This window comes from Phaenicophaeus curvirostris, unplaced genomic scaffold (genome assembly GCF_032191515.1).
Source record: "Phaenicophaeus curvirostris isolate KB17595 unplaced genomic scaffold, BPBGC_Pcur_1.0 scaffold_258, whole genome shotgun sequence".
In the NCBI taxonomy this organism is placed as follows: Eukaryota; Metazoa; Chordata; class Aves; order Cuculiformes; family Cuculidae; genus Phaenicophaeus; species Phaenicophaeus curvirostris.
This window is the reverse complement of record NW_027206872.1, coordinates 64780-72573: the sequence shown is the minus strand read 5'-3', so window position 1 is coordinate 72573 and position 7794 is coordinate 64780. Positions and strand designations below refer to the sequence as shown.

General features: G+C 59.3%; 1 protein-coding gene across 2 annotated transcripts; it reads left to right on the top strand.

Annotated features, from left to right (window-relative positions):
* The first annotated feature begins 3029 nt into the window (after window positions 1-3029).
* Window positions 3030-7449, top strand: COX6B1 (cytochrome c oxidase subunit 6B1). Of its 2 annotated transcripts, none has more exons than XM_069882641.1 (4): window positions 3030-3135; window positions 4082-4203; window positions 5019-5119; window positions 7262-7449. In XM_069882641.1, the coding sequence occupies exons 2-4, from the start codon at window positions 4098-4100 to the stop codon at window positions 7313-7315; spliced, it is 261 nt and encodes an 86-aa protein (XP_069738742.1). In that variant the 5' UTR covers window positions 3030-3135; window positions 4082-4097; the 3' UTR covers window positions 7316-7449. The 2 variants fall into 2 exon arrangements, with proteins under 2 accessions (XP_069738742.1, XP_069738743.1); XM_069882642.1 differs by having other exon boundaries at window positions 3032-3135; window positions 4092-4203.
* Window positions 7450-7794: the final 345 nt, after the last annotated feature.

Sequence of the window (7794 nt, the reverse complement as noted above, 5' to 3'; positions counted from 1 at the left end):
CAAGGTCTTGGTCTCCATGGACCTCAAGATCTTGGGCACTGTGGACCTCAAGATCTTGGGCCACCGTGGACCTAAGATCTTGGGCACCATGAACCTCAAGATCTTGGCCACCGTGGACCTCAAGATCTTGGCCACCATGGACCTCAAGATCTTGGGCACCACGGACCTCAAGGTCTTGGTCCACCGTGGACCTCAAGGTCTTGGTCTCCATGGACCTCAAGGTCTTGGGCCACCAAGGCCCAGGTGGGGCCACCCGAGGGGACACGGATTTGGGGGGAGAACCAATAAAATGAGAGCAAAGTCACGTCGGGCTCCAGCTCCGGCCCTGGAGGCCCCTCCCAGGGGGAACTGGGAGCACTGGGAGGGGACTGGGAGGGACTGGGAGGGGATTTAGGGGAACTGGGAGGGACTGGGAGGGGATTTAGGGGAACTGGGAGGGACTGGGAGGGGATTTAGGGGAACTGGGAGCAACTAGGAGGGGACTGGGAAGGGACTGGGAGCGAGTTTGGGGGAACTGGGAGCAACTGGGAGGGGACTGGGAGGGACTGGGAGGGGATTTAGGGGAACTGGGAGGGACTGGGAGGGGATTTAGGGGAACTGGGAGGGACTGGGAGGGGATTTAGGGGAACTGGGAGCAACTGGGAGGGGACTGGGAAGGGACTGGGAGCGAGTTTGGGGGAACTGGGAGCAACTGGGAGGGGACTGGGAGCACCGGGGGGAGAACTGGGAGAGACTGGTGGGGAACTGGGAGTATTGGGAGGGGAACTGGGAGGGACTGGGAGGGGACTGGGAGCACTGGGAGGGGACTGGGAGAGACTGGGAGCACCAGGGGGAGAACTGGGAGCAACTGGGAGGGGACTGGGAGCGAGTTTGGGGGAACTGGGAGCAACTGGGAGGGGACTGGGAGCACCAGGGGGAGCACTGGGAGAGACTGGTGGGGAACTGGGAGCACTGGGAGGGGAACTGGGAGAGACTGGGAGGGGACTGGGAGCACTGGGAGGGGACTGGGAGTGAGTTTGGGGAAACTGGGAGCAACTGGGAGGGGACTGGGAGCACTGGGAGAGACTGGGAGTGAGTTTGGGGGAACTGGGAGAGACTGGTGGGGAACTGGGAGCGCTGGGAGGGGAACTGGGAGGGACTGGGAGGGGAACTGGGAGAGACTGGGAGGGGACTGGGAGCACTGGGAGGGGAACTGGGAGAGACTGGTGGGGAACTGGGAGCACTGGGAGGGGCTGAGAGGGAACTGGGATGGAACTGGGAGCACTGGGAGGGGACTGGGAGTGAATTTGGGGGAACTGGGAGCAACTGGGAGGGGACTGGGAGCACTGGGAGAGACTGGGAGCACCGGGGGGAGCACTGGGAGAGACTGGTGGGGAACTGGGAGCGCTGGGAGGGGAACTGGGAGAGACTGGGAGGGGCTGCGGGGGAACTGGGATGGAACTGGGAGTATTGGGAGGGGACTGGGAGAGACTGGGAGTGAGTTTGGGGGAACTGGGAGGGGACTGGGAGCACTGGGAGAGACTGGGAGCACCAGGGGGAGAACTGGGAGAGACTGGTGGGGAACTGGGAGCACTGGGAGGGGAACTGGGAGAGACTGGGAGGGGACTGGGAGCACTGGGACAGACTGGGAGAGACTGGTGGGGAACTGGGAGTGCTGGGAGGGGAACTGGGATGCAATTGGGAGTCTTGGGAGAGGAACTGGGAGGGGACTGGGAGCACTGGGAGAGACTGGGAGCGAGTTTGGGGGAACTGGGAGAGACTGGTGGGGAACTGGGAGCGCTGGGAGGGGAACTGGGAGAGACTGGGAGGGGAACTGGGAGCACTGGGAGGGGACTGGGAGCACTGGGAGGGGACTGGAAGAGACTGGGAGCACCAGGGGGAGAACTGGGAGCACTGGGAGGGGACTGGGAGCACCAGGGGCAGAACTGGGAGCACTGGGAGGGGACTGGGAGCGAGTTTGGGGGAACTGGGAGCAACTGGGAGGGGACTGGGAGCACCAGGGGGAGCACTGGGAGAGACTGGTGGGGAACTGGGAGCACTGGGAGGGGAACTGGGAGAGACTGGGAGGGGACTGGGAGCACTGGGAGGGAACTGGGAGAGACTGGGAGGGGACTGGGAGGGGACTGGGAGGGGACTGGGAGGGGACTGGGAGCACTGGGAGGGGACTGGGAGAGACTGGGAGGGGACTGGGAGCACTGGGAGGGGACTGGGAGGGGACTGGGAGGGGACTGGGAGCACTGGGAGGGGACTGGGAGAGACTGGGAGCACCAGGGGGAGAACTGGGAGCACTGGGAGGGGACTGGGAGCGAGTTTGGGGGAACTGGGAGCAACTGGGAGGGGACTGGGAGCACTGGGAGAGACTGGGAGCACTGGGAGACATGGGGGGGGGGCGGAACTGGGAGCACTGGGAGAGACTGGGAGCACCGGGGGGAGCACTGGGAGAGACTGGTGGGGAACTGGGAGCGCTGGGAGGGGAACTGGGAGGGGACTGGGAGAGACTGGGAGGGAACTGGGAGGGAACTGGGAGAGACTGGGAGGGGACTGGGAGCACTGGGAGAGACTGGGAGCACCAGGGGGAGAACTGGGAGCACTGGGAGGGGACTGGGAGCGAGTTTGGGGGAACTGGGAGCAACTGGGAGGGGACTGGGAGCACTGGGAGGGGAACTGGGAGGGGACTGGGAGCACTGGGAGAGACTGGGAGCACTGGGAGACATGGGGGGGGGCGGAACTGGGTGCACTGGGAGAGACTGGGAGCACTGGGAAGGGACTGGGAGAGACTGGTGGGGAACTGGGAGCGCTGGGAGGCGACTGGGAGGGGACTGGGAGGGACTGGGAGGGGAACTGGGAGCGCTGGGAGGGGACTGGGAGAGACTGGAGGGGAGAACTGGAGGGCTTTCGGGTCCGCTCAGTCCTCCCGCCTCGTTCTCTATGGTCAAATCAGTCCTCCAAGTTCCCGGCTCTCCCGGCGCGCCGTCGCCGCTCTGCCCGTAGCGTCTCTATGGCTCCTCCCGTTTTAGTTTATTGGAGGGGGTGGGGCTAGAGGCGTCACTTCCTGCGGCGCTCTGCGCTCCCGCTGCGACTCGGTGGTTCCGGCCCGAGGGCGGCGGTGGTGAAAGTGACTTTGAAGGGAGAGGGGTGAGGGGGGGACTGGGCCCTGAGAGGGGGACTGGGAGGGACTGGGAGCACTGGGAGGGGATTTAGGGGGACTGGGAGCACTGGGAGGAACTGGGAGCAGACTGGGAGCTCTGCAGCAGTTAATTAGCTGGGTGTTAATTACACCCCCCCCCCCCAATCCCCTCAATATCCTCCTTGTATTCATTAGAGAAGGGATTAATTAATATATAGGGGGTTAATGAGCTCTACTGGGGTTGTTAATTAGCACTGGGGTGTTACGTATGTGCTTAATTAGCAGGGGGGGTAATTAATGTGTTAATTGCCCCATTAATTAACCCCCAATTTCCCTCCATTTCTGTCACCCTCTTCCCTTTTCTGAGTTCGTTATAGATGAAAATAATTACTGTAGGGCTTTAATTAGCCTTAGTTGAGATATTGATTAGTCTGGGGGGGGTTAAGTGCTGTGTTAATTACCATATTAATTATCAGAATTGTTAATTATGCACTTAATTGCTTCATTTACCCCCTATTACATTTCTCTCCCCCCTTGCATTCGTTAGAGAGGGGATTAATTAAGATGGTGGGGGGGGCTAATTAGCCTTATAGGGGGTGCTAGTTAATCTGGGGAGGGGGTTAATTAATGTGTTAATTGCTCTATTACATTTTAGAGCTGCTAATTACCTCGTTAATTACTTTATTAAGCCCATAGTATTTATTTTATTGTGTATTTTGCCTTTTGTGTTTAGTGCTGATGGAATTAATTATGATAGGGGGCTAATTAGTTAATTAGCATAGTAATTAGCATGTTAATTAGTTAATTTTGTTTTCTAGCACTACTGCTGCCTCCTATTCCCCTCTTTGCTCGTTACAGGGGGGCTTAATTAAGCCCTGGGGCGGGGTTTGGTTGCTGCTGGGGGGGGATTTAATTGCTGGGGGGGGTTAATTAGTGTTAATTGGGGTTAATTAGCGCTAATTAGGGGGCGATGGCGGAGGACATCAAGGAGAAGCTGGCGCGGTACCGCACGGCCCCGTTCGACAGCCGCTTCCCCAACCAGAACCAGACCAAGAACTGCTGGCAGAACTACCTGGGTACTGGGGGGCACTGGGAGGGACTGGGGGGCACTGGGAGGGGACTGGGAGGGACTGGGGGGCACTGGGAGGGACTGGGAGGGGACTGGGAGGGGACTGGGAGGGACTGGGGGGGAACTGGGGGGGCACTGGGAGGGGACTGGGAGGGGACTGGGAGGGACTGGGAGGCACTGGGAGGGACTGGGAGGGGACTGGGAGGGGACTGGGAGGGACTGGGGGGGAACTGGGGGGGCACTGGGAGGGGACTGGGAGGGGACTGGGAGGGGACTGGGAGGGACTGGGAGGCACTGGGAGGGACTGGGAGGGGACTGGGAGGGACTGGGAGGGACTGGGAGGGACTGGGAGGGGACTGGGAGGGACTGGGAGCACTGGGAGGGACTGGGGGGGACTGGGAGGGACTGGGAGGGACTGGGAGGGACTGGGAGGGACTGGGGGGGACTGGGAGGGGACTGGGGGGGGACTGGGAGGGACTGGGAGGGGACTGGGAGGGACTGGGAGGGGACTGGGGGGGACTGGGAGGGACTGGGAGGGACTGGGAGGGACTGGGAGGGACTGGGGGGGGACTGGGGGGGGACTGGGGGGGACTGGGAGGGACTGGGAGGGGACTGGGGGGGGACTGGGAGGGGACTGGGAGGGACTGGGGGGGGACTGGGAGGGACTGGGGGGGGACTGGGAGGGGACTGGGAGGCACTGGGAGGGGGAGAAGAGGGCTTGGGGGGGTCCGGGGGGGGGTCACCCTGGGTTGGGGCTGTTCCCCAGTCCCCCCCCAGTCCCCCCCAGTCCCTCCCAGTTCTCCCAGTTACCCCCCCCCCCAGATTTCCACCGGTGCCAGCGGGCGCTGGGGGCCAAGGGCCAGGACCCCGCCCCCTGCCAGTGGTACTTCCGCGTCTACAAGTCCATCTGCCCCATCGAGTGGGTGAGTCCCACCACCCCCAGCCCCTCCTGGAGCTCCTCGAGGTGTCCCGGAGGTCCTCACGGGGACCCCGAGGACCTTCTGGACCTCCATGGTGGCTCCATGGTTCTTTAGAACCTCCCAGGTGGCTCAAAAGGTTCTTCAGAACCACCTTCAGGTCTTCATGGTTCTTCAGAACCTTCATGGTTCTTTAGAACCACCTTGAGGTGGCTCCATGGTTCTTTAGAACCTCCATGGTGGCTCAAAGGTTCTTCAGAACCACCTTAAGGTGGCTCCGTGATTTTTTAGAACCTTTATGGTTCTTTGGAATCACCTTGAGGTGGCTCCATGGTTCTTTAGAAGCACCTTGAGGTGGTTCCATGCTTCTTTAGAACCTCCATGGTTCTTTGGAACCACCTTGAGATGGCTCTGTGGTTCTTCAGAACCTCTGAGGTGGCTCCATGGTTCTTCAGAACCTCCATGGTCTTTCAGAACCACCTTGAGGTGGCTCCGTGGTTCTTCAGAACTACCTTGAGGTGGTTCCGTGGTTCTTCAGAACCTCCCTGGTGATTCAAAGGTTCTTTAGAATCTCTGTGGTGACTCCGTGGTTCTTCGGAACCACCTTGAGGTGGCTCCATGGTTCTTTAGAACCACCTTGAGGTGACTCCGTGGTTCTTCAGAACCTCCGTGGTGGCTCCGTGGTTCTTTAGAACTTCTGTGGTGGCTCAAAGCTTCTTCAGAACCACCTTGAGGTGATTCCGTGGTTGTTTAGAATCTCCATGGTTCTTCAGAAGCACCTTGAGGTGGTTCCATGGTTCTTTAGAACCTCTGTGGTGGCTCAAAGGTTCTTCAGAACCACCTTGAGGTGGCTCCGTGGTTCTTCAGAACCACCTTGAGGTGGCTCCGTGGTTCTTCAGAACCACCTTGAGGTGGCTCCGTGGTTCTTCAGAACCTCCCTGGTGGCTCAAAGGTTCTTTAGAACCATCTGGAGGTGGCTCCGTGGTTCTTTAGAACCACCTTGAGGTGGCTCAAAGGTTCTTTAGAACCTCTGTGGTGGCTCAAAAGTTCTTTAGAACCACCTGGAGGTGGCTCCATGGTTCTTTAGAACCACCTTGAGGTGTCTGAAAGGTTCTTTAGAACCTCTGTGGTGGCTCAAAGGTTCTTTAGAACCACCTGGAGGTGGCTCCGTGGTTCTTTAGAACCTCTATGGTTCTTTGGAACCACCTTGAGGTGGCTCCATGGTTCTTCAGAACCTCCCTGGTGGCTCAAAGTTTCTTTAGAACCACCTTGAGGTGACTCCGTGGTTCTTTAGAACCTCCATGGTTCTTCGGAACCACCTTGAGGTGGCTCTGTGGTTCTTTAGAACCACCTTGAGGTGGCTCCGTGGTTCTTTAGAACCTTCATGGTTCTTTAGAACCACCTTGAGGTGGTTCCATGCTTCTTTAGAACCTCCATGGTTCTTCAGAACCACCTTGAGGTGGTTCCGTGGTTCTTTAGAACCTCTGAGGTGGCTCCATGATCTTTAGAACCTTCATGGTTCTTTGGAACCACCTTGAGGTGGCTCCATGGTTCTTCTGAACCTCCGTGGTGGCTCAAAGGTTCTTCAGAACCTCTGTGGTGGCTCAAAGGTTCTTCAGGACCACCTTGAGGTGGCTCAGAGGTTCTTTAGAACCTCCCTGGTGGCTCCACGGTCCTTTAGAACCTCTGAGGTGGCTCCGTGGTTCTTCAGGACCACCTTGAGGTGGCTCCGTGGTTCTTTAGAACCTCTGTGGTGGCTTAAAGGTTCTTTAGAACCCCCAAGGTGGCTCAAAGGTTCTTTAGAACCACCTGGAGGTGGCTCCGTGGTTCTTTAGAACCACCTTGAGGTCTTCATGGTTCTTTAGAACCTCCACGGTGGCTCAAAAGGTTCTTCAGAACCACCTTGAGGTCTTCATGGCTCTTCAGAACCTCTGAGGTGGCTCCATGGTCTTTAGAACCTTCGTGGTTCTTCAGAACCACCTTGAGATGGCTCCGTGGTTCTTTAGAACCTCTGCGATTCGTGGTGCCCTCATCGTTCTTGAGGTCCTTACGGAGCCACCAAGCCCTCGGGATGTCCCCAACCCCCACCCCGCCGTGTCCTCCTGGTGTCCCCAAGCCCTCCCTGATGTCCCCGTGCTTCTCCTCTAGGTGACCACGTGGGACGAGTACCGCGAGGAGGGGACCTTCCCGGGCAAGATCTGAGGAGCCCATGGGGACGTGGCCACCACCGGTGGGGGTGGGGGGGACACACGAGGCCACTGAGGCCACCAGGCAGGGGTGGGAGGGGACACGGGTGTCCCCAGGGTGGTGGCGTCGTCAATAAAGGGTTAACGTGAGGCCGGGCGAGGGCTCTGTGTTGGTTGGAGGTGGAGGTGGAGAAGACACTTGAGGTTCTCCAAGGTGGAAGGAGGATTTATTGGGGGGCGGAGGGGGCGGCGTCCCCGGTTTTGGGTTCTCCACGGGGTCCAGGAGCTCCACGAGGTCCCAGCTCCAGGTTCTCCATGGGCTCCAGGTTCTCCATGGGCTCTAGGAGCTCCACAAGGTCCCATCTTCAGGTTCTCCACGGGCTCCAGGTTCTCCACGGGGTCCAGGAGCTCCATGAGGTCCCATCTCCAGGTTCTCCATGGGGTCTAGGAGCTCCATGGGATCCCATCTCCAGGTTCTCCACGGGGTCCAGGAGC

Bases quoted from the DNA above. Each gene is read 5' to 3' on its own strand.
- COX6B1 (XM_069882641.1), top strand. From the start codon at position 4,098: ATGGCGGAGGACATCAAGGAGAAGCTGGCGCGGTACCGCACGGCCCCG. The intron at 4,204-5,018 runs GTACTGGGGGGC...CCCCCCCCCCAG, and splicing joins CTGCTGGCAGAACTACCTGG to ATTTCCACCGGTGCCAGCGG. The intron at 5,120-7,261 runs GTGAGTCCCACC...CTTCTCCTCTAG, and splicing joins CCATCTGCCCCATCGAGTGG to GTGACCACGTGGGACGAGTA.